At 39.8% G+C, this 26399-nt stretch overlaps 1 protein-coding gene across 5 annotated transcripts in view; it reads right to left on the bottom strand.

Annotated features, from left to right (window-relative positions):
* The window catches only part of GYS2 (glycogen synthase 2), a 55502-nt gene that overhangs the window by 15237 nt on the left and 13866 nt on the right, over positions 1–26399 (bottom strand). For all 5 annotated transcript variants that reach the window (XM_074871399.1, XM_074871396.1, XM_074871395.1 and 2 more), the window contains 5 exons: positions 12809–12953; positions 7528–7645; positions 7005–7125; positions 3513–3619; positions 233–292 (listed from right to left, as the gene is read on the bottom strand). In XM_074871399.1, coding sequence (XP_074727500.1) covers positions 233–292; positions 3513–3619; positions 7005–7125; positions 7528–7645; positions 12809–12953 — 551 coding nt within the window. The remainder of the gene's footprint in view (positions 1–232; positions 293–3512; positions 3620–7004; positions 7126–7527; positions 7646–12808; positions 12954–26399) is intronic.

The raw sequence follows: 26399 nt of genomic DNA on the forward strand, positions 1-26399 counted from the left end.
ATGTCTCTTAAGACTCTTTCATAACAGGATGCTAGTACATTTAAATTTTTTCTCTGATTTGCCTATTGAACAAGTAACCTGTATATGGGACCCTTGTTCCATATCCTTCTCCTGTGCCCTTCCTATGTATGCCAGAATTTCTTACACAAAGAGCAGAAGCACAGAAACACTACAAGTAAGCCGGCTGAGTATGTGGCTCTGCAAGGCAGAGCAAAGTAACCTATATACTCACTTTAGTAGTGCATTGTAGAGTTTCTTTCCAAACTTTTCTTTCACGGATTGTGCAGTGTCCCTAGGAAAATAAATAAATATATGTACAAAACAGGAGAATCCAGGACCAAGAGAATAAAAGAGATTCCTACTGTTGGAAATTAAATTGTGCTTTCATGTATACTGATGGAACTGAGAATGCAGATAGAGGTCTGGTTCTCAAAGCTCTTTTATCCAGCCAGCAGCCATACTGATGGATTTCAACACAGCTGAGGATTTGACCTGTATCCAAAGATGAACGCACTGTGAAAGCCTGGAGCAGACCTCACTAGTCATTACTTCTGATATTTTGCTCTGATCAGTAGACCACACCTTCATCTCAGCTATGAAAAAAGAGAGCATATATATGACTCTACGTAGAGAAACATGATCATTAACATTGGACACTAATCAAGACTGAGATATCTCAAATTTAACTTGGCCTAGTAGAAAGATGTAAGATATAAGAGTTAAACAAATAGGGATTTTAAAGCAATCTTCTCCTTTCATTTTCTGCCCTATTTCCTAAATCAAAGACTTTTGAAAACAAGTGTTAGACTAAAAGGTAGTTTGCCATAAATTAGTTTGCAAACAACTTTCTGTAAAGCTCAGGCCATGTTTTAAGCTAATAATAAAGCCTATGCCAGACAAATGTTAGATTTTAGCTAAGAACGAACTCCAGTGAACAACTGTTCTGAATGCAAAGTCATTTATATTATCCTGCCCCTAGTTGAAATAACTTGAAAGTAAAGCGGGAAGTGCTGTTGTCAAAATAGCAAATGCACTCTCAATTTGAGTAAAACACACACTTCATGGAATTCTTCCTGCTTTTCTGCTTTCTAAGAATTATACTATGGGCTAAGACAAAATTTGTTAAGTGAAATCCTAAACTTTACCAAGCTGAGAATACCTGTTTTTAGTTGCTCTCCCAACTCACATAGACACAATAGTGAATGAGTCAATTTTGGGTGAGTTTTAAAGCAGCTAAATGTCAAACCAAATTGATTTGAATCCCAGCAAGCTAGTCTCCTCATGACTATATTTTCATAGACTCATGTCATGGACAATATCCAAAACTTAACCCAGATGGGATAGAATGGTTTTTCAGAAGCAGAAGAAACAAGAGATTTTATATCCCAGATCAGCCATCATCTATTCCTTTATAAGTGCCAACTTCTTTTTGTATTTAATTTTTGTGACATTCTTAAAATCATCTAATATTATTATGTGATACTGATATCAGGCGGTTTTATCCAGAGCTCCAGATGATGACAATGATAATGCTACATATGATGATGAAGATGGTCTTTTGCTTTTCACAGAGCAGAGTGGGAAGAGTAACTGGAAGCAGCATTTTTTGCATGATTTCACATCTTTAGGTTTACCTTTACTGTTACTATTGTGTCTGCATTACTGAGTACCAGAGAAACAACCATGTAGCAGAGATACAGCAGGGAAAAACCTTTGCATATTTAATTTAATTTAAACTTTCCTAATATCCACATATTATTTATTTAATACGTACCTGTTGTATTATATTCAAACATTACTTAGTTTATATAAAAGACAAAGCAGAGGCCAAAAGCACTTGTTGCAAGGATGGCTGTTTCTCACTGCACTCACATTATTTTCCTACAGTTCTTGAATAGAGTTCTCATTAAAAACTGGCTATGTTACCCCACTTTAATCATCTACAGCTAGTTGTGCAGATCCTCCGCACGTCCACAGAGGGTCCATCTCAGAGGGTGAGTCCCTTCACTCATCTTACACACTTCCTGAAGTGGTATAGGATGAAACATCATTTGGTGTGAACCATCACTCCACTGCCAGTGAAGGCAGCTCAGATGCATTACTTTTAGGAAACCAGAGTTGGACAACTAATTCCAACCTCTGCATTTGTGCTACCTGTTTCCAGAGTGGTAACCAGGTAGAATGTTTCCTGTAAGTCCCAAGAAGTTTTTGTGTGATGACTCCAAAGATAATCTAGAGAGCAGATAGCTTTCTCATATCTGTTGTCTTTTCCAGATATGGCAAAAGCTGAATGATTTCAATGATCCTTGTTAAACTATTTGTGTCACTGTTTTTGTGAGGGTTTAGCATCCCTTAATCAAAGACTTCAACTTGACTACTGATATTCAGAAACTGAGCCAGAGATCATCTGCTGAAGGCAGTTAATGAGATAACAAGAAAAATAGTATCCTCTTACACAGTGCCTTTCATCTACAGATCTCTAAGTCGTTTAGATTTCTCTCATTTTATAAAAATAGAACTGGCATCAGAAAGAGGTTAAGCATAGTGAGACACAGGCATAAAAGCTGAAGCTAGGTCTTGTGGGTTTTAGTCCCTTCGCTTTAAGACCAGCTTCCTTCTGCAGTAGAGTTTAACCGCTTTAGCCACCTGATAAGGTGCACATTTCCATTTCCCTGCTTAAATAATTAATCTGTAAATACGTTGAGTAAAATGGCATTTTTCACTTTTTAAAACAAAATTAATCCTTGATAACCCACCACTGATTTTCTTTATGAATTTGAACCTTCAGTTTTGCCATGTCTCTCAGTTCAGAAGTACCCCACAACATGTGTCTTTTCCTACGTAGAACCACACAGCAGTTAAAGTGAGGTGAAGGTTAAGTCTGCCCCTGCTTTGCTTTTTTGTTTGGGAAGCTGTAAAATAAAAACTGTTACTGAGAAGGGCTGTGAGAATTTTCCCTTTACAGCTGTACATTTCACTGCTTGGGTATGGCCACTGTTTATTATAGGCTATATAGAAAATTACAGACAATTCCTATCAACTGTTATTCTGCTGGATTAGACAGTACAATTTCCATATTTCTAAATAAAACAGGACGTGTAATTAATTTATTTTTCCCACCAGTGGCAGACAAACTCAGTCTGATAAACTAGCAGGTAGTCCTTATTTTGTGGAAGCTCAATGGCATGTTCAAAGGAAGTACCAGAAACAGACAGAAGAATTCAGGACACTGGATTTTCTAGAACTGTCTCTGCCACTGCAAAACAAGTACTATTTGCTAACTTGTTACAAAGAACAGCAAGGCAAGTTTACTAAAAATAACCTAGGTTGAAAAAAGATAAGTATTTGCCCTTATTTATCATTCCCATCTCTTTCATCCCCACAAATACATTCTAATTGCCCACAATCCTCAATTTTAGCAGAGCAAAAAGAAAGAGCATCATTATTCATCAGAAACTTTTGCATGTCTCCTCAACTCATTGTACAAGGTCCTCCGTAAGAATGGCAATTACCAGAGCTGCTTCCGGACTGCTTGTCCTTTCAGGGTTTCCACATTGAAATTGTTTGTCTTTGCTGGCATGATGAAGAACACAACAACTGTAACATCAGCCTTATGAACCTACATGGACACAAGATGCAGAGGAAAAAAAAACTCACTACAAGGTATCACAGCCAACTTTAACACTAAGAATTAGTCACAGGAAAAGCCAATGCACTTTGATTGGTTCTCCAGGAAGCCTCTGACCTTACACCTCTCCCTTCAGCTATGAAGTTTTTGTCAAGTCAGAGATATAGCTGAGGACAGATACAGGTAAACAGATGTCACCCAATTCTAATTTGGGCAACAGAGATCATAGAATCAGAGAATGGTTTGGGTTGGAGGGGACCTTAAAGATCATCTAGTTCCAACCCTGCTGGCATGGGCAGGGACACCTTCCACTAGACCAGGTTGCTCAAAGCCCTGTCCAACCTGGCCTTGAACACTGCTCAGGGAGGGGACATCCATAACTTCTTTGGGCAACCTGTTCCAGTGTCTCACCACTCTCACAGTAAAGAATTTCTTCCTAATATCTAATCTAAATCTTCCCTCTGTCAGTTTAAAACTGTTACTGCTCGTCCTATCCCTACACTCCCTAATAAAGAGTCCCTCCCCATCTTTCCTGTAGCCCCCTTTAAGTACTGGAAGGCTGCTATAAGGTCTCCCCAGAGTCTTCTCTTCTCCAGGCTGAACAACCCAACTCTCTCAGCCTGTCCTCATAAGGGAGGTGCTCCAGCCCCCGATCATCTTTGTGGCCTCCTCTGGACCCTCTTGAGCAGGTCCATGTCCTTCTTATGTTGGGGCCCCAAAGCAGGACACAGCACTGCAGGTGGGGTCTCATGAGGACAGAGTAGGGGGGGAAAATCACCTCCCTCGACCTGCTGGCCACACTTCTCTTGATGCATCCCAGGATACAGTTGGCTTTCTGGGCTGCAGGTGAACATTGCTGGCTCATATTCAGTTTTCCATCCACTAGTACACCCAAGTCCTTCTCCACAGAGCTGCTCTCAATCCACTCATCACCTAGCCTGTATTTGTGCTTGGGATTGCCTTGACCCATGTGCAGGACCTTGCATTTGGCCTTGTTGAACACGGGCCCACTTCTCAAGCTTGTCAAGGTCCCTCTGGATGACATCCCTTCCCTCCAGCGTGTCGACTGCACCACAGCTTAGTGTTATCAGCAAACTTGCTGAGATCTTCCTGACTTCTCATGGTTTAGAGGCCATGGCTTAGGATGTGAACATAAACTGCAAAAAATAAAAATCCTACACACATTTTGTCACCTGAAACAAACTATGTTGGCTCAAAGGAGTGAGCAATGAGTTTACTATCTGAGGTATGCTCAGGCATGGCGCGAGGGATTCCCTACAGCAGCAAGCAGAACTACTTTCTATAGCAATAGTGCCCCAGATGTATGGGCAGAAAAAGGCATGATAGCAACCACTATCTACCTGAAACCCTGGCAAAGAACCTGCCAGAGATAAAAAAAAAGCTGCAGGTAACTTCTTGCTCACCTCTCACATCCAGCTACTGAAAAGGCAAAAAGCATTTGCTGCAAAATCTGACCCTTTACTTATAGAGGGTTTCACTTGCTGGTTTCTCCTGAGTGGTAACAAGGTTCGGAATACCAGGTCCCTGAGGGACTCCTCGCATGGAGCAGAATGAGGTTGTATTCCTGTCAGCAACTATTTAAAGAAATGCTATGGATGAACTCTGTTCAGAGCTGTAAAATATTTTGAACTGCCTCGATTCTAAACTTTAGACACACAAACATGCTTTAGCATGCAGTTCTTTAAGACTGAGGTACAGGGAAATGTATAGTATAAAACAACCTATGGGAGTCATCTATCATTTTAAGATTCTTCCCTTCCCCCTCTTCAAGGCAGGTTCAAAGTCCATCATGCTATGATGTCTCAGTGTGTATTAACAATCTGTCCCACCATTCATATTTTATTTCCATAATGTTAGTAAGGTTTTCAAGTAGCAAAGGAAAAGGACTCTATAAAATAAGATAATTCCATCTAATGCTATGTATTTTTTAGGTTCAGGCACACCACTGGGATTTGTTTAAGAAGCACTATCATTCTCAGATTCACCAGTAGTACAGGTATTCTGCTGTTCCCAATGGAATTACTTCTTGAAATAATTACAGAGCAAGTGTTCTTTGAATAGCTAACCAGATGCTGGCATGCACATTGGAACAGTAATGCAATAAAGCCGGGCTCAGCTTATGGGAGAAGAAATTCCCAGTACACTGTTCTAGAGAGCTTTGGAAAACTAGCCTCAGTTTCCTTTGACTGTCCATCAGCCTAGCTTGTCATTGATGTCATATAAATCATTAAATAAGAGATTGCTGCAATCATTGCTCAAGCAATTCTTTCCCTCTTACTACATAAGACCTTCCACATTATTAGCATTCATAGTTAATAGCTACGTAAAAGCCATTAACAGGTACCTGACATTGCACAGCATTGCCAAACAATAGAAGTCAGCTGTTTGGCAAAAGCTGTGGAAGAAATACTTAAGTTATGAGGTGACCTGTTGTGTGAGTGAATGGATTAAGTATTTCCAGAAATTTCACAGGCTCTAATGGTGTATTAAGAGCTGGTGATGGTAGAACAAGTGTATTTAGGGCTTTGGAAATTAATATTTTTTCAGCCCTGCTGACAACATAGTATCAAGATTTTTATCCATATTTTCCGTATCATTTAAATGATAAGGTACAAAAGAGAGAGTCTAGGACAACAGGCAGTTGATCCTTGCTAGATGACTGAAAACTGACTAGCATTTTTTTTATTTTAAATGTTTCAGTCTTTGAGACACATCTGGAGAAGTTTTCAATGACCTCATTTGTAGGTGGTGAGTGCTCTGCTCTTTGATCATGACAAGGCCTAGGTCTTATCTTCATTAAAGTACTTCATAAAGGCATTTAGAAATATTGCACTCATTTTTTACCTGGGGAAACAGAAGCATGGAGGAGTGAGTGGCTTCTCCGTGCTTATTCATCAGGCCACTGCCACACTGTGAATTTTACTGCAAGATTCCCATCCAATGTGATAATGCTACTCAAAGATTTAAAAGAGCATGGTCAGGTCTTAATGGAATAAGCAATTTGCCTAAAAAGATACTTTTAAATTTCATCATTAAAGTATTATTTTTATTTGCCTTCTGATATGTAGACTCTCTGGGTAAATTATCAATTCATGTTTTCAGTATTTTTCTTGAAACACAAGGGAAGTAACCATGGATTAACTTCTTGAACTATGTAATCAACTATTTCTAAGCAGCCCAAGATTGTTATATACTCTGACGATTCAGGGAGAGAACTTTATGAAAACTTGGAATATCCCATAATTATTGTTCTATAAACCAAAGTATGGCATGAAAATTCTTGCAGGTGACTTCCATGGTATGATAAGTTTGAGCATAAACTCTATGTTATGTACATTTGCAGAAGCTTTCTTACCCTCAGCAAAAAGTTTAATCTTGATAAGGCTTCTAGAAACATATCAGCTCCTTTGTTGGAAAATTCATATCTCCCAGCAATGAAGAAAAATAAGGTCTTCTCAAGACTGAAGTCAAGGTGGCTGAAACCAAGCAAACAAACAGACAAGGACAAAGTATTTCTCAACATATTACCAAATACACAACAGTTTTCTATTCTGGAGGAATTTATTAACCCAAGAAAATTACAAAAGTGAGGCTTTTCTGCTGTTCTTTAACCTAAGGTGACTATCTTAATCTAATAAACTGCATCTTGGGTAAATAGTGAAAAAGTCAAGACCTTCTGCCTGATTCCACAATCTGTTAAGCAGAGTTAGAACTGGTGTCTAAAATTCCTTTAGCTTCTGACTGAGAAATCCCAGACATTCAAATAAGCTGGTAACATTTCATCTCCTCTATAAAGTACTTGTTAGTCTTCCTGCTTTGGTTCTTGCTTTAAATAGTTTTGGACAACCATTGCTAATTTTTGAAAAGTAAAAGCATACCCATAGAAATGACCTCGAATGAACTCTTGGATCCTAGCCTTGTACATGGAATGCAAATTCTGAAACTCATGCATTGCTGAAAATTTCTTAATGTTCAAGCCATTTGGGGTGACAATATCTGGAAAAGCAGAGAAAAGGCAGAGGTAGACATCTTCAGAGTCAGAGAAAACTTTAAGGGAAGAACCAATGTGTCTTTCAGTTGTCAGTACGTGAACAGGGTATGTACTCTTATTACTCACGGATAGGGAACAGCACTGTCTAACACAATGGTCTCCTCCACCAGCGTACTCCACAAAGCTACTGCATGTGGCACTCCACTGTCTATAGCACTGAAGTGGCTTTGTACCATTTTGACCTGTACTGAACATTAGCACAGACCCTGCTGAACAGTGAGGTCTCCCCATGCCCTTTTATCCTCTCAAGACTTAAGTATTGTCTCCAGTTAGCCATATAGTTTTTGTGCAATATGCCCTTTACCTCTTTATTCTTGATATCACTGTTGCCTGCATTACAACCATACATTGAAAGCTCTTGAAAGCAGAAACTGTGTTGTACTATGCACTTGTTTACTGCATGGCACAAGAGAGGTCTGTTCTGTCAAGACTTCTGAGGATTTACCAGAAAAGGGAGAATATAAAACAACTTTTTGAAAAGATCACCTTTCAGTAATCTGTTGGATTTCTCCTAAAAATATCCACAGAATAGTATGCTTTACACTTTTATGGCTGCTCTCCTCAAAGATTCCAAAGCATCTTACAATTAAAATCTGTTTATTTCCAGTATCTTCTAAAGGTAGAGTTATAGGATATACACAGAGTTATAAGGATAAACATAGCTTGTTCCAACCAACACTGAAATTCAGTCACTCTTCACCCTTCTGGTAGAGCACAGCAGCTATTTAAAGGCTTGCCCTAAATCTAGTTGAAGTAAATGGAAAGAATGCCTTTTTCTTTTCTTTGAGTTGGCCATGAAAGCCATGTATGGAAATGAAAGGGGAGGCCAGTTCCTCAGAAGATGTATTTCATAGTAACACAACTGACTTAAATAGACCTATTCTTATTTATGATACCAGCTTCTTCTTCAAAGGAGCAAGAAGCACTAATTATTAGAGGATGCACTGGTGCCAACTTCACACTTGTTTTCCTGGCAAGTGTCATCAGGTGTCTAGTAACCACAACCATTAATTGTAGTAATTTTAAACGTTCTAAGCATCTTCCAAAGGACATTCAGTAAGATCTCATTCCCTACCACACATGGTTCACGCAAATAAAACAGCATCTCTTTGATCTCAGTGCACATGGTTAACTCCCCCCATACATGAGGGTTTACTGATAGGACTACAATCTCTTGTTTGTCACCAATGCAGGACCTGAACATTACTTCTATTGTGGTCTTTTGGTCAAGGATGTCTGACATTCAGGGTTTCCCGTCCCTTCCCCCAAAAGCAGAGGTTTGCATGTCTAGCATTAAGCATCTGACCTAACACAAAACTGTCTCATTTCCGGGGAGACTTATGGAGACATCTTTAAAACATCTGTGGCTCCTTTGGTTGATTTCATGTCAAGATGATCTCAAAATAAGTACAATCAGTTTTCCATATACTGTCCAGTATACTTGCCTGACATTTTTCATGCAAATGCCACAGCCATTTTTAATGACATCCTTGAAATTTACAGTTTACTTTAGCAGTATATGTATTTCCCTGCCAGGTAAGTGATCTCTGATTAATCTTTATCTTGTAAAGGATTTTGAGGCTCTCTAGGTTAAACAGCAGTAGATAAAAATATAACCTTTATAAGCAGCCATGAAATACCAAAAATTTTGATGGCTCTGTCTGAAATACCACATTTGAAACTAAAGACCAGCCTTTACCAGGAAATCTACTTGTTAGGTACTTAGGATTTGGTTCTCAGTGACAAGAAAGGAGTCTTGGTGGGCCTGGCACGAAAACTTGTGCTCTTGTCTTCTATTGCCCAGCACTAGAAACTGCTCTGAAAAAAGAACTATGTGGCCTCATATAAGTGGGGGCTCAACAGAGAAGAAACACCCTGCATTTCTCTTTGTCTTTACCAACAACATATCTTCTTCTTCTGACCTGCTTCTTGTACAGCATGGAAGAACTGGATCATGCAGAACATAGCTTTGAGACTGCAATAATTTCAAGCTCTTCCCAATAAAGTAAGAATCCTTGACTGGGTATTTCTGGCCAGTTTCCATACACTCTCTCATATTTATTTATCAGGGAGTTTTGGACACTCTCACCCATCCTCTGCAGCCTGTATATAACTCACTCCCATGTTCTTTGATTCAACTGCAGCTTCATTTACCCTTTCATCAGGACTGGGGCTCAATCCATCTCTTATTTAAGCCTTTGAGATACAGAACAGACGCGGTGGCCCAAAGCACCCGGTTCACTATTTCTGCTCAACATAACAATAATATTTTGAATACATGTGAGGCAATGTGCCCTTGCCCTAGGGAAGAAGTGATGAAAAAGAGCTTTATTCCTATTTTAAGTGGTTTGGGTTTTTTGCTGTTTAATGAATTAATGACATTTCTATTTTAAAATTGTCCCAGGTAGGTCACACCAGAATGCTTTGACTTCTGTATTTATAGGAAAGAAACTGGCATTGATTCAAGTAATAATAGTACAGTGTGATGTTTTCTGTTGATTAAGTCATTAAGATTCAGGCTTGAATCATACTTTTTCAGAGTTTGCTTCTATGATTTTGATCAAATATATACAGATATGAAGTCTAGATCTAAATCTTAACCAATACCTAAGTCTCTTGGAATTCTGATTCAAAGTCTTCTCTACTGCTAATAAGAAATGTGTTTCATACCCGAATGAAAATATTAGAAATCCCATAATATCCGTTTTCAAATCACGGGAATATAACTTATGATCACTGACAGAATCTTGCATGATACATCGAAGAAAACAGGTTCAACACTAGATATTCAAGTTTTACAAATATGGTTTGATAAATTACTGATCAAATAACAACAGCAGCAAGTGAAATTGGCGTAATGCAAGTAGTCATTCTGCCAAGTTCAGACTGGCAAATCGGCCTTTGTCCTGGTGCAAAAGCTCTCTATGCAATCATGTCTACTGAATTTTAAAGGGGCTTTTCCAAGTGATGAGATTTATAATTTAAATTCTAATCCAAGTTTAATGTTAATTAGAAGTAGCAGAGACTGCTCTACTTAGCACACTTCCTCAGTTATACTGACTTAACAGGTTTGTTACAAAGGTTACCTCTCAATAAATTCAAATGAAAATAAAAGTTAATTATGCCAATTCCGCCTTCCCCTTTTAAAAGTTTATTTTTAAAGTGGATCAAGAAGTGCACACATTCTTTCAGTATTCACGTTCCTTTGCAGAATTCAAGCTTAATGATCTACTGAAGGATTGCTGACCTTTCTGAACCAACAGCCAATGCCTATGTGCATTTCACAACTTCAGAGAGAATAAATAGTATGAGAATAGATTCTTACACAGTTTATTTGTGGTCTAAGATTCAAAGAAACTATTAAAGTACTTATTCCCATCAGAACACCTCTTCCACTTATAACTGTCTCCCAGGATTTGGGGTACCAATTCCTACTGAATTTTTTTCTAGCTCTGTCAACATGAAGCATGATATGTGTCAAGAATTTTTTAACCCAAACATGAAACATATTTACTCAGTTTCTTCAAAGTTGCAAGAATAATCAAAAAAGCTCAGGCCTGTGAATCTCTGCATGGAATTCTCTTCAGCTTCAACTGATGTTCTATCTGTAAGCAGTCTGCAGATCTTCTCTCCCAAATTGAACTGGAGTCAGACTCATTTCAGTCTCCTAAAATCCCAATACATAAGCTATGTTTTCAAGAGTAGCTGCTGTGGTGAGAAGCTTCGTGTCAATATAAAACAACTTCAGAAGTCTGATTTTCAGAAGTCAAGTGCTCTGCACTTGGCAAAAACCAAGACCTTTCAGAGATATCCCAGATTAGATGACTGAACACTTAAATTACTTTTAAGACACAGCTGTCATGTTTAAAATAAAAAGGAAAAATCTTCTAAGTTCATCATCCTATTGACAATTAGTCATGAATAAGGCAAAAGATCCAGTGGACAACTCTTTTATCCTGATGCATGAACCATGATGTGGCTTAAGCATTGAAGTTAACAGTCCCAAACTATAATTAGCACTGCAATTCATCTAAAAAAAAAAATCTACAAAGAATAAGCAAACCAAAAAAAACCCAAAGTCATTTGAGCATTGCTATACTTAAAATAACCAACTCAGATGTGAACACTGAAAAATTGTCTCAAAATTGTTGTGCAGATTTTCCCCCATGATGCTTACCTGCAGATGGAGTATTGTGGCTTGTCCTTATAAAGCACTGTACTGATTTAAAGAGAACTTTAATGACACATCAAACTGGACCATGACCTTATTCAAACTCCATGCATGGAACATGAGACTAATACAAAGGGGAAAATCAGACAACCTGTTGGGTACATACCTCAACTATTTTTTCAAACTGTACTGGTTGGTCTAATAGAAAATATTATGTCTATCTATGAAACTTATCATGGTTAGGTCCTCAGATCATGACGACCACAACCACACTGCTACTCCAATCTGTGAGGGATACAGGGAAATGAACTGTATTGATTTACAGTTTGGTTTTTGACTTCTCATCTCTTTCAATATTTATTTTCAATATTAAGTAAAGAAAAAGAGCATTAGCATTGTAAAGCAAAACTTATCTAACATTCTGTTTTGCATATGAAACTTTTTGTTGCATTTCTAAAAGAATATATCACTCATCTCTAGCAAAGCAACAAATCTCACACTCTAAAAGCTAGTGAAATGTATTACAAACATTCCAGCTTCTGCTTTTGTCAGTTGGCCTGAGTACATTACCATGTACTGAGTACATTACTGGAAACCCTGCTATAGACAAAACTACTGAAGCTGAGATGTCCTTGCAGAGAAAGTCTAACATCCATGGAGTTAAACTAATGCTCTCCTGAAATGATACTGAAAGCAGTTATTAAATGGTGCTGAACTTGATTTCTTCTGCATTACACATGCTACTAGAATGTGTTTCAAGTGATATTACCTGCACTTTTCTTTTCAAAATTGGTTATTCTCTGTAGTGTAGACAGACATACCTATGCATGTGTCCTCGTTCTTCACGTTTGTATACCTATTTCTAATTATTTTCATTCAGCCTGAGGAAATGCAGCTACTCAGAGGAAATATAATAAGAAAACAGTTCAGGTCTTACCAGGATTTCTTTTAAGCATATGTTCTGCTTCTATAGCTGTTATCTGTGAAACTGTGGTGAACACATGGGCACAATGTACAGATGCCCGTTCCATACAGTATCGATGGTAAATCTGTCTCTCTCCTGCTTCCTTGTCAATGTCAAACTGTTAAATAATAAAACAAACAGAAAAGACACCTGTGTGATATGCTCATTAGACTTATTACTACAAAGAAGGTCTCTTGTGTTAAGCTTGATTTCCCCAAGAAGTAAGAACCATGTGATTATGCTGTTGGTTTGTCTTTCTGTTTTTTGAACCATTTTATCAACTTCAAAGAGTTTGAAGGAGCAAGAGAGGTCTCAGTTCCCACATGTTTGTGAAAAAATGGCAGCTCTGCAATGGAACAAGACCTACATTAATGATCCCACGAAAGGTAAGGATTTGTGCTATTTGGCCTGCTGGCTGGCAATATATCATGCTGAATCTTGCCTGGGCTTGCTGGAAAATTTGGGAGAGCAGGGAAGTTGCTGGTAACTGAAGATATAAGGGAGACAATTAAAAAGGAATGGGGATGAGGAGAGAACCTGGGGACTGGGTAGCATGGTGGGAGTTATGGGTAGGCAAGAGAGAAATGGGGTTGTGGGGGAGAGGTAGGATGTAAAGACTCAGTCACAAATCCTGAGGGAACAAAGAAAATAGAAAATGAGATATTTTCTGATACTCAGAGATGTTCTTCCTCCAACTCCACAACTCTTATTTGCTGCTCCTTTTACTTCAATTTGAACTTCATTAATTTCTAAAGGCAGATGTAAATTAAACTGCTAGATAAGACCATCCCAAATACCAACATATTTCTAAATCACCTTTAAACCTTGCAGCTACCCCTTCTTTTACTTGAGCTTACATTATCCTGATGGGAAGAAAATACACAATACCTACTGAACCCATGCTTAAAGGTTCAAAGGTTCACTAATGATGTCCACTGCAGAATTGCTACAATGCAGTCCATAAAAGAATAATGCTAATGTGGTGTAAATCATTACAATTAAATTACAATCCTCTTAGTCTTACATGATGTTTCACTTCTGGGAACAGAAGTGTTGACCTTCTGAGGTTAACAGCATGGGCACCAAATTGACTGTGTGGGTTATGTGGAGAGTGACAATGACTTTCAATGAGCTTTGTCATTATCACTGTCTAATACTAGTTGCACAGCCTGATTTGCATTTGACTCTAAGTTCATTGACCATAATAGATTTAACCATTATTATAGGCTGGGCAGACAGCACTTTCTACAGTTAGGACTACCTGACCTTTGCCACAGCTAGTTGCTTTTAGGACTTTAGACCTTAGTCAGAAGTAAAGCGATTTAGACCGTGACTTTTTATGCTGAGTACATGCTTAAGGTTGGTAGAGAACATACTTTAAGAAATTCCAGCAAATGTGAACCATTTCAGGGAACAAGATTTAAGCAAATAATTTTTTATTTTTACTTAGGTATACAGATATCTTACAAATTTTTTGCTAAGAAACTTAAGTGCTTTTATCCACTGAGCACTCTAATTTTGCAGTGGTGCTACACTGGTGGTGCAAAAGCGGCTTCCACTGTATTAGTTGAAAATACCACCCTAATGTGACCAAAAAGAGTCTTGAAAAATCTCAGCGGAAAAGCTCTAGAGAAACTAGATGCTTAATTTTGTATTGATGATCCTGTATGTCAAGAGTTTCTAAGTTTGCTGAAGAGATTTTTAGAAAAGCTAGGAAATATGCTTTAACACATAATATGCTATACGTTATGATACCATTTTTCAGTTGTATCATCATCTATCGCACTTTCCGCATTCCCCATGAGAATTTTGGTGCATGAAATACAAACGTCACAAAAGAAGATCTTTTCTCTAGAACATATATCTCATTTGTCACATAAATTGAATGGTAGAAAAAGTAAAGGGCAGAAGGGTAGAGAAAAATAAAGGTGAATTAATTTAACTCCTCAGAGTGTCACAGATCTCTAGTACGATGCTTTGTTTACCTTAAACCGATTCACATGCAGTTCTTAACTGTGTATTCTTCCTTTTCTGGGACATTATCTTGATATCTTTGAGTCCGGCCTGTTGAAGTGTTGAGCATTCACATCTACGTCTGAAAGTCAACGGACCTATGCTCTGAAGTTATAAAGGACTAAGTACTGCTAACTCCAACAAAAGCTTCCCTAGAAAAATGTGCGTGATGTAGCTATCTCCCCTCATATGAGTGTGGTAAACTAATTAGCTAATGTTTCTGGAGCTTCCAGATACCACTAATGAATGCTGCAAAACAGCTCTTAAGAAAATCACAGATATGATCTTCAGAGCAGAAATCTTAATTGCACGTTGTAAACAAGGTAGGAAGCTGCATATTGAACAATAACAACACCAGAAATCATTATGATTGTTCAACCATCCTGTGTACCAAAGATACAAAATGGGACAGTTCTTTAGCACGCTGGGCAAACACGCAAATGGGATGCATAGTTTTGACTGTGCAGGGGTACCGCAAGTTTTTTCAAATACATCTGACTTTGTTTTAAAAATAATTTTAAAATTGCTAGCAAACAAATAGCTGGCCAAACTTTAAAAGGTTTTTGTTCTCTTTTCCCTTTCTCACCAAGAATGGGTTCAATCACAAAATGTAATTAAAAACTAAATTTGGGACATGTTCACTAACTGTAGATAAACACACCCTCCAACACTACTGGGAGAAAAGTTCATAAAAGGATTGTTCAAAGCACTACGGCTTATTTCTTGCTAGCTTTTATTTCTTTGATTGCATGAAAGCATTTTACACATTTAACACATACACATATTGATGTTTATTTCTTCATTGCTATTCATTTTTTTATCTTCTGGAAATGGGAAAGATTATATTTTGCATATGCTTGCATGACTTTTGGCACACTTTTTCAAAGGTACACAATTCCATGTCTATTAGCAAGTATAATCTGAGGTCACAGAATTCCACATTTCATTTGCTTTCACTCTCCAGGAGTTTTCTCCACCAATCAGTAAAGCAAGATCTTGATCTTTGACCTCACAGTGTGGAGTAAGAAACCTCATTGTGCAGTTCTAAGCAGGCCAGATGACTGACTTCAGAAAATAAGCCTCAGAAAAGTTGAAGGACAGATTAAATGGAACTTAATAGATGAGACAGTGCAGGAGACAAACTTAGTCCACACAGTACTGTGCAAAGACAGCTGAGGTTGCTGTGACAGTATCAGCTCCAGAATTAGAGACGATACGGAGCATGGCACTGTATTGAGCCAAATATGCCAAAATGAAGCAGAACAACAGTGCAGCTAGTTTGCTCTTCAACCCCAAACCCCCACCCCCAAAATGTTTCTGCTCCACAATTGGCTCTGCTGTCTGTGTGCTTGTCCACCCTAGCTCAGGCACCTTGAAAGATGTTCACATTCAGGGAGAGGAAAGCAAAGTATCTGTGAAGTGCGTCATGCTTACTTTTGTTCATTTGCTGTTATCAGCAAATGGGAATACTAGCAAAGCCACAAATGAAAGCTACATCAAGAGAAAACCAGATCTAAATCAGATTAACTGTTTATAGAATCATTTAGGTTGGAAAAGACCCTTAAGATCATTGAGTCCAACCGTTTCTTCCCTCAGTAACTTTTAAAGACAATTTCAATACCCACTTCACTGTAAATATTCCACTGCTGCTCCCAGTGAGGACTCCCTCCTACTCTGACCATTAGAAACCAAGAAGATTATCAGAATTTACATGATACCAAGGATTAGAGGGGAAAATGCCTTCCTTATAAGGCCACTCTAATTTCAAAGCAAAAACAGGAGGATGTTTCACAGGCATAGTGCTTTGGAGTAAAACTTGCATTAGGTGCAATGAAATTCTGAGGAAAAATTTCAGCTCATTTCTGTCCTTTCAATGGATCCATGTGATTAGCATAACATTTCATTCATGTCTTAAAATTCACCATGTTAGGGGGCACAGCAGGCGATCACTGAACCTCCCAGCACAACATTCTATTTAAGACAGCTAAGATGATCTTCGAATGCAAAAAGAAGATACTATCAAGCAGTTATGGGACACTGGTGTTATGTTTCTCTTGGAAACAGTGAACAGTCACTGAAGTAATAAATCCAAATCAGATATTCCTACTTCAAAATGATAAAGACAAATTGCAAAGGATTTACAAAAGCACAAAAAGAATGATTTGAGAGTGGAAAAGGAGGAAAGACTATACTATCCAAGTAAATACTTATCCGAAAGACAGATAAATTATTTGTCACAGAATGCATACAATCTCTAGATACTGATACTAGACTATGCTTTCATATAGTAAAAAAAAAAAAAACTAACTATGATGCAAGTCAACAGAAGTTAAACCAAGACAAAATCAAACTGGAATTAAAATACGTAGTTTTTTTGATAATGAATAAATTTGTCACACCTTTGCATAAATAATATAGATTCCCCTCACCATTTGAGCCTTACCTCAAGAGTGAAGAGCGTTTTTGTAAGTAGTTTGTATCTCAAATAAAAGTTATAGGTTTGATGCATGAATTTTTAGCTGAGGATTTTAGGCAGAGAATTAAATGATCTCTTCTGGTCTTTAAAATCAGTGGCACACTCAAGTTCACAGGCAATTCTGCAGTGGAATCAGGAACAGTCAGAGATGGGCCTGAAGTTCAAATTCCTTATTTACCAAAAGGTAGAATGGAAAGATCTTCACTTCTAGCATAATCACTGGCTGCCATTGTCTGAATTATGTAAGAATTTTTTTTTTTAAAGTCTAGTTTATTTCAAACTTAACTCCCATTGATTGTTACCTTGTGCAAATAGAACTTTCATTCTGGTATAGCTCTGCCATGCCAAAAAAGAATGAAATTACACTTCCTGGATTAAGTCAGATTTCCATTAGCTGCTCTACTAACAAAGCAGATCAGTTTTGCATTAACAGTGAGTTCAGCGACAGCCACAATAGTACTGTACTTTTTTTGGGGTTTTTTTTGTTTTTCAAGTAGGTAGTGACGACATTACTAGGAGAAGTCCTAAAGCAATGAAGAGAGATTTCAGGTCCTTGGGGAAAGTGATTAAGAGGTCGGGGGCACAAATTGTGTTCTCCTCCATCCCTTCAGTTGGGGGGATGGATGAAAAAGAATACAGGGGAACTCAACAGATGAACTTGTGGCTCCAAGACTGGTGTTACCGTCAGAGCTTTGGATTTTTCAATCATGGGTTGGTATACAGGGCACCAGACCTTTTGGCATTAGATGGAATGCACCTGTCCCAGAGGGGGAAGAGGATCTTGGGGCAGGAGTTAGCTGGGCTTATTGACAGAGCTTTAAACTAGATTTGAAGGGGGAAGGGGGGAAAACATCAGCCCATCTGAAGTGCATGTATACCAATGCACACAGCATGGGTAACAAACAGGAGGAGTTTGAAACCATGATGCAACAGGAAAATTATGATGTTGTGGCTATTACAGAAACATGGTGGGATGTCTCCCATGACTGCAGTGCACCAGTTGATGGCTACAAGCTCTTTAGAAGGGACAGACAAGGAAGGAGAGGTGGTGGGGTGGCGCTGTATGTTAGGGACTCTTATGACTGCTTTGAGCACAAGTGTAGCGAAGACAGGGTAGACTGTCTTTGCGTTAGAATCAAGGGGAAGGCCAACAGGGCAGATGTTGTAGTAGGAGTCTATTATAGGCCACCTAACCAGGACAGAGAGGTGGATGAAATATTCTATAGGCATTTAGGAGAAATTTCACGATCGCTTGCCCTTGTTCTTGTGGGAGATTTTAACTTTCCAGACATCTGCTGGAAATACAACACAGCAGAGCGGGACCCGTCCCAGAGATTCCTGGAATGTGTGGGAGACAACTTCCTGACGCAACTGGTGAGTGAACCGACCAGAGAAGGTGCCCTGCTGGATCTCCTTTTTGTGAACAGAGAAGGACTGGTGGACAATGTGGTGGTCAGAGGACAACTAGGGCACAGCGATGATGAAATAATAGAGTTCTCTATTCTTAGAGAGGCCAGGGGAGGGCTAAGCAGAACTGACATCCTGGACTTCCAAAGGGCTGACTTTGTCTTGTTTAGGCACCTGCTTGAAAGGATCCCTTGGGAGACAATCCTGAAGGGTATAGGGGTCCAGGAAGGCTGGGCACTCTTTAAGAAGGAAGTGTTAATGGCTCAGGAACAGGCAGTCCCCAGGTGCTGTAAGAGAAGCCAGCGACAGAGAAGACCACCCTGGCTGAACAGGGAGCTTTGGTTGCAACTCAGGGAGAAAAGGGGAGTTTACAGCCTTTGGAAGAAGGGACTAGCCACTCACAGTGATTACAAAGAGGCTGTGAGGCTATGCAGGGCAGAAATCAGGAGGTCTAAAGCCCAGATGGAAATTATCCTGGCTTCAGCAATCAAGGATAACAAGAAATGTTTCTATAAGTATGTCAGTAGCAAAAGAAAGACCAGGGAGAGTATCCATCCCCTGCTAGATGCAGGGGGAAACATGGTAACAAGTGATGAGGAGAAGGCTGAAGTCCTTAATGCCTTCTTTGCCTCAGTCTTTAATAACAAGACTAGTTGTATTGAGGGAATCCAGCCTCCTCAGCCAGAGGACAGAGACTGGGAGAATGATCCCCCCACAATCCAGGAGGAGATAGTCAGTGACCTACTGCATCACATAGACACACACAAGTCTATGGGACCGGACGGGATACACCCGAGGGTGCTGAAGGAGCTGGCTGGGGTGCTCGCCAAGCCACTTTCCATCATTTACCAGCAGTCCTGGCTGACCGGGGAGGTCCCGACAGATTGGAAACTGGCCAATGTGACGCCCATCTATAAGAAGGGTCGGAAGGATGATCCAGGAAATTACAGCCCTGTCAGCTTGACGTCGGTGCCCGGGAAGCTGATGGAGCAGCTCATCCTGAGTACCATTATACAACACTTGTGGGACAACCAGATGATCAGGCCCAGTCAGCTGGGGTTTATGAAAGGCAGGTCCTGCTTGACAAACCTGATCTCCTTCTACGACAGGGTGACCTGCTTATTGGATGAGGGAAAGGCTGTGGATGTTGTTTACCTTGACTTTAGTAAGGCCTTTGACCCCGTTTTCCACAGCATTCTCCTGGCAAAACTGGCTGCTCGAGGCTTGGATGAGCGCACGCTTTGGTAGGTAAAAAACTGCCTGGATGGCCGGGCCCAGAGAGTTGTGGCGAACGGAGTTAAATCCAGTTGGCGGCCGGTCACGAGTGGTGTCCCCCAGGGCTCAGTTTTGGGGCCACTCCTGTTTAACATCTTTATTGATGATCTCGACAAGGGGATTGAGTGCACCCTCAGTAAGTTTGCAGACGACACCAAGTTGGGTGGGAGTGTTGATGTGCTCGAGGGTAGGGAGGCTCTGCAGAGAGATCTGGACAGGCTGGAGCGATGGGCTAAGGCCAACTGTAGGAGTTTCAATAAGGCCAAATGCCGGGTGCTGCACTTCAGCCACAACAACCCCCAGCAGCGCTACAGGCTTGGGGAGGAGTGGCTGGAGAGCTGCCAGTCAGAGAGGGACCTGGGGATGTTGATTGACAGCCGGCTGAACATGAGCCAGCAGTGTGCCCAGGTGGCCAAGAAGGCCAATGGCATCCTGGCCTGCATCAGAAATAGCGTGGCCAGCAGGGACAGGGAAGTGATCTTACCCCTGTACTCAGCACTGGTGAGGCCGCACCTCGATTACTGTGTTCAGTTTTGGGCCCCTCACTACAAAAAGGACATTGAATTACTTGAGCGTGTCCAGAGAAGGGCAACGAAGCTGGTGAAGGGCCTGGAGCACATGTCGTATGAGGAGCGGCTGAGGGAACTGGGGTTGTTTAGTCTGGAGAAGAGGAGGCTGAGGGGAGACCTCATCGCCCTCTACAACTACCTGCAAGGAGGTTGCAGAGAGCTGGGGATGAGTCTCTTTAACCAAGTAACAAGCGATAGGACAAGAAGTAATGGCCTCAAGTTGTGCCAGGGAAGGTTTAGACTAGATATTAGGAAGCATTTCTTTACAGAAGGGGTTGTTAGGCGTTGGAATGGGCTGCCCAGGGAGGTGGTGGAGTCCCCATCCCTGGAGGTGTTTAAGAGTCGGGTTGACATAGCACTTAGGTATACGGTGTAGTTGGAAACTGTCAGTGCTAGGTTAATGGTTGGACTATATGATCTTCAAGGTCCCTTCCAACCTAGATGATTCTGTGATTCTGTACTAAGTGGAACAAGAGCTTGTGCTCCTATATTGTCAGCATAAAAGCTCTTGACTATTTATTTTCATTGGGATTTTTAGTACTTTTCCTTTTAGACTTCTTGGGATAGAATTCTTCCACGATTTTGCAAACTTGATTCAGCTGCACTTGTATGAGCTGAATGTAAAACGTTGCTAGGTGTAAATAAAAGTGTTACATATTGGCAAGGCAACTTTATATAAGGGAAAAGGCAATGAAGAATGAAACTAATTTTTTTTCTTCTCCTTAGAGCACTTTTTCCATTATAACTCAAGGTGATTTTTTAGTAAGAAGCATCACAGGCTGAAGCCTACAAACCTCTCCATTATGCCAGGCCAGTGGTCCACAAAACCATATCAGATGGTCACCTCTCAGATGAAATTCCAGGTTAGATCATTTGCCAAAAATATTGTTCCCAATACAGCTGTTGATTCACCTATGAACTTGCCTGGATCATCAGTGTCTCTCAGTCAATTTATGAAAGGCGTTCATCTCATTAAAATCCTAGAGTGGTGAAATGAGACCAGAAAAAACCCCAACCAACCAAAAAAAAACCCTAAATAAGCCAATACCCCTAAAGAATGGGGAAAACAATAAAAGATCAATATTCTTGATTTTCAGCTGAGAAGTCAGTTCCTCCTGAAGAGAAAAAGCTCCACAGGCTCAGAACTTTTTTCACAGAACTTCCTACCTCCTGGATTAGCTATTTTGGTTCAGTTTATTTTAGCAACAACCATAACCTTACCCTCACCAGTGTAAATGCTACACTGGACATGGGGACAATGGGGAATAAAAGCCTTGCCGGTTGGACTACTTAGACCTACAAAACTTCTTAAGCATAGTTACATCTATGATAATATCTCTGTTGGGAATTAAGATCATAACATACCTGGCTTGTTACTGAAACTAGAAAGTGTTTACTTTGGAAGAGTTCAAACCAGTAATCTGTATATAGGGTTAGCAGTCCCTGACCCAGCTGTTTACACAGGGTTCTTCAGACGCCTGAAAGTAGATAAAAATATCATCCACTAGCACTTACCATGCAAGTCACCTTCTGTTTTGTTCTCTTTGTTTTCCCTCCCTTCCTTCTTCCAGTATCAGAGTGATTTAAATGTGAATCTAGGAACTAAAATGTACACTGAACAGCTGTTACATGGTTATTGCCTCAGATTTCTTTAGCTCAGACATAGGCCCATGTGTTGTTTGTGACATGCTGCTGAGGACACAACAGCGTTACTTCTGGTGTTCACTATGATCCTGTACACACTGTTAAGGGTTTAACACCCAGGTTTCCACTGCAGCAGAGACAGCTAAATTTCTCCCAGTCCGGATGAACTGAGTTAAGACTGTAAGAATATAAGAATTGTATAATCTCATACAGTAATGCTGTGTAGTCTCTGATTGAGGCAAAGAGCAGTGGCTCAGTAAGAAGTCAGGAGTCAGACAACATTACAGTCTTACATCCATAGTGCACCCTCCTATCTTCCAGTGATCTACAGCTCTTATCTGCTAGGTTGACTGGGTTTTCAGTCCCCTAGAAAATGTCCTTTTACCGCTTACAGAGTGACATGCCCTAAGCTCATGAAACAAAGAGTTTTGGTAGCCTATAGTTCTGGCCTCTAGGTGACTTAGGAAGTCCATAAAGAATCGTATCACAGTGTGGCAACCCTTCCCTAAATCATTCTTACCTTTTCCCCAGAGGACTAGTAAGGCTGAAGGTCACATTTTCACAGATCCAGTGTTTCTGAGGACTATGAGAAGACCACATAGAGCCTTCCCTTCCAGTTTTATCACCTGACAGGGTCTGGTGACTTGAGTTCTTTGTTCATAGAAGTGCTGGAGAAAATGTCAGCCACCCTGCACTGGAACAGCCCTTTGCCTGATCACTGATATTGACATTCATTCCAAATAGGTTAGGACTTGGGCCAAAGTATTCTCTGGTCTAAAGCTATTGACCTCACCGGCTTACTTCAGAGAATACATTTCTACCTTCTATACTTGTGTCAACTGGCACCTATTAGTTTTTCTAGAAAGGCGAATATAATGTGGTATTTTCCACTCCAAAATCCAGAGAAAGAAAGAACATCTTGGCAATCCTTTATATTTTTAAAAGAGATCTTTCAACTCATATTTTCTGGTGCTGCTTATCTAAAGGGGTGGGTCAACACTAAAGTGGAAGTGTACCACACTGTGTAGGCATGTGCACACGTGTGTGTGTGCGTGCGCAGAGTAGGCAGGGCTGATGGACAGTGGAAGACAAACTGAGAGTGTGTTACCGTGTCAGGGCTAACAGGAAATATTACAGTGAGGAACCACACACTGGTCACACACACCCAAGGCACTGTGAAAGGAGAGAGAGAAAGGACTGTGATGATGCCAGGTAAATATCTTTCATCTGTCATGAAATAATCATGTCATGATTTTGCCTGTGGATCCCATTGTTAAATCCTTCAACATTGCAGAAAAGCACTTGGCCTCAGGGGGCTGAGTAGAGCTCTCTCTAGTAGGGGTTCTAAGCCAGCTTTTTGTAGACTGTGTTGGGGACTAGAAAAGGGAACATGAGGTTTCCTCTTTTCTCTGTACTCCTGTACATGCCTGATTGTCTCTAGGCACAATTAGGCCACACGCCTTCCTTTTGAGCTGCAGTCATTTTTCTGTGGTATCTGGCACAGCACATACTACAGTTGCATCTTTCCTACCTATCATCTCAGCTGCTGTGCTTAAAGCTGGTGGAAATTGTGCTCTAACCATGAAATGCTGATCAGAAGTGAGAACTTAAAGTCAGTTATTATTATGCTTTAAAGGAAGAAAATTATGCAATAGCACTGAAACAGAAAAAACAACTATTGTACTTTGGGGTGGGAGGGGATGACACAACCTAAAAAGATATTGTCTCATTCAAAGATTAAACATTAGGAAGCCCTGGAGAATCTTCTTCACTGGAAAAATTGCTTGTTTGACCTTAATAGTTTACTAGTAGAAGACAGCAACAAGAATAGCCTCTGAAAACTTAGCTATCTCTATCATTTAATTACTGTACTCTAGATCACCCTCTCCTGTTTCTCAACTGACTTTTGGGCCAGGTTGACCTTTTTACAACCAAAGGAGCCCTCATTAAGATATCTGATCTCTTACTAGAAGTTAACTTTGTCAGGAAGAGCTTTAGCACCCTATAAGCATGTTAAACAGTAGTACAACAGTTTGGCATCACTTCCTCTATTAGTACCTTTAAACATCAATCTGTCCACAGAGGGCATGAAGCATTATGGTCTAGAAATCCACAAGTTTCCTCCCTTAAGTATTATTTACAGCAGTTTATAGTAGTACTTTAAACTGATACATATGTTTCATTCCATATATTCTCAGAATAAATTCTGAATAGAAATTTCTGTATTTATGACGTAGCTGATAGTTACCAATGGGATTTGTGAAGCTTTGCGGAAGGATGGACAGTACCTTATCACATAAAGTTGGCCATGTCATGTGTGAACAGTAAAAATTATATTAATATTGTGACTAGATTATAAATGTATTAAAATCTGTGAGTCTGGTCAGATGCAAGATCATTACTTTTTCTTTCGAGTACACAGACAAGAGCGAGGCCCTCAAAGTTATCATGAGGGGAAAAAAAAAGTTGCTTTTGAAAAAAGCAGACTATTTTGCCAGACTACTTGTAGCTCACCAAATTAACCAGAATACAAAACAAACCAAAACTGTTTAAAAATTTTCTTTACAAAAGGAAGGCAAAGCTCTGACATAGTAATTTTAGCATCAGTTTGTAAAACAATCAGCATTGTCTTATTTTTAACCCTAATTTCTCATTTTAAATGCCCCCCCTCCTTTTTTTTCCCCCACTATGGCTTCATTACTAACAAATTATGTGTAAGAATGCAAGGGTGAATGAATAAAGTTACCACTGAAAAGTCCCCACTTTCTCAAGTGTTAAACCTGAAATTGCATGGTTTTAGTTCTTTCAATCTAGCTCCGTCCAGAGAAAAATAATTTAATGTGACTTTAAAGCTACATTTTGCATGTATACACATAAGGAGAATACGAGGGAGTAGGAATGTCTAGACTCCTGAAACTTGGGTCTGACAGCATGACCAGGTTATTCATGCTGCTTCATTAATGCACCTAACAAACATACCTAATTTAGGAGACTAGTTTTCCTAGGTGATAGATGGAGACAGATCTTTCAGATGACAATCTGAGGATGTTTGCCTTACACTGACTGTGGAGAGGCCAGTGTAACTCCACTGATGATATAGGGAGCCTAGGAGGAGAAACCACCTATGTTAGTTACCTCATATTGGGCAGAGAGAACTCCCCCTTACACATTACCATGCTGCAACCTTTATGCATATGAGTAAATGAGTGGAGAGAGTCTTCTACACTTGGTGTGTTTAGTAGATGTAGTAGTTACCTTTGGTGGGAAAGAAAGAAAAAAAAAAAGAAAAAAAAAAAAAAAGAGGAGTAGGGTGAACGACTGTTTCCTTGAAGTACAAGGGAATGGCAGTCTATTCTGTGCTTCTGAATAAGGCCAGTAGCACACTACTTGCTTGAGCCTTGTCTCTGGAAGACACTGTTTTACAGTGTGTCAAGCTTCAAACATCCAACTGAAAATTACCAGCTGAGTAATTTTTTTCATTGATTTTAGCCAAGGACAGTGAATAAGGCAGTTGTTTTAGCCTTTTAACTACCTTTACCCTCAATAAGTGCTGGAATGCAAAAATCTCTTAAATTCAGCTTGTCCGTAACCATATTAGAAATCCCAGATCATGTAATGTACCTCTGCTGAAGGCAGTGCTAAAGACACTTAAAGGTCCTTAAAACATTGGTTTGTGTTATGCTTTGAGTGAAAAGACAACAGTGAGAACCAAAACCACTAAACAGTTTACAAAAATTCCAAGAAACAGATGTGGGTCTTTTGAACTCAGAAAATACTTCCTACATTTGCCAGTTACAAATTAAGCCTAACCTGAAAAGCCTGAAAGTAGAAGGGCTTATTATGACTTGCAAGAATTAAGAAGTAGGATGGGGAAGAAAAAAACCCACCACCACTTAATGGAATTCCAGGGTAATTTCAGCAAGAGGAGGGCTACTGGCTCTCTTTTCTACTGCCTTTCATTAAGAGAGAGTGCTGTGAGGCTGCACCTGAAGTGCCAGATGATGACTACAGATGAATGGATTTTACATTCACTAGTTACTCATGCAGCTAACAGTAACTCCCAAACCATAGCAATCAGCTCAAGCAATGGATGCCTTTCCTGAACAGAAAGGGGAAGCATCTTAAGGACAAGATTCTCTTGACTTGCAGTGATGCCTGGGCCTGTAACTCTCCCCTTCCT

Source organism: Strix uralensis, chromosome 5, assembly GCF_047716275.1.
Source record: "Strix uralensis isolate ZFMK-TIS-50842 chromosome 5, bStrUra1, whole genome shotgun sequence".
Taxonomy (NCBI): Eukaryota; Metazoa; Chordata; class Aves; order Strigiformes; family Strigidae; genus Strix; species Strix uralensis.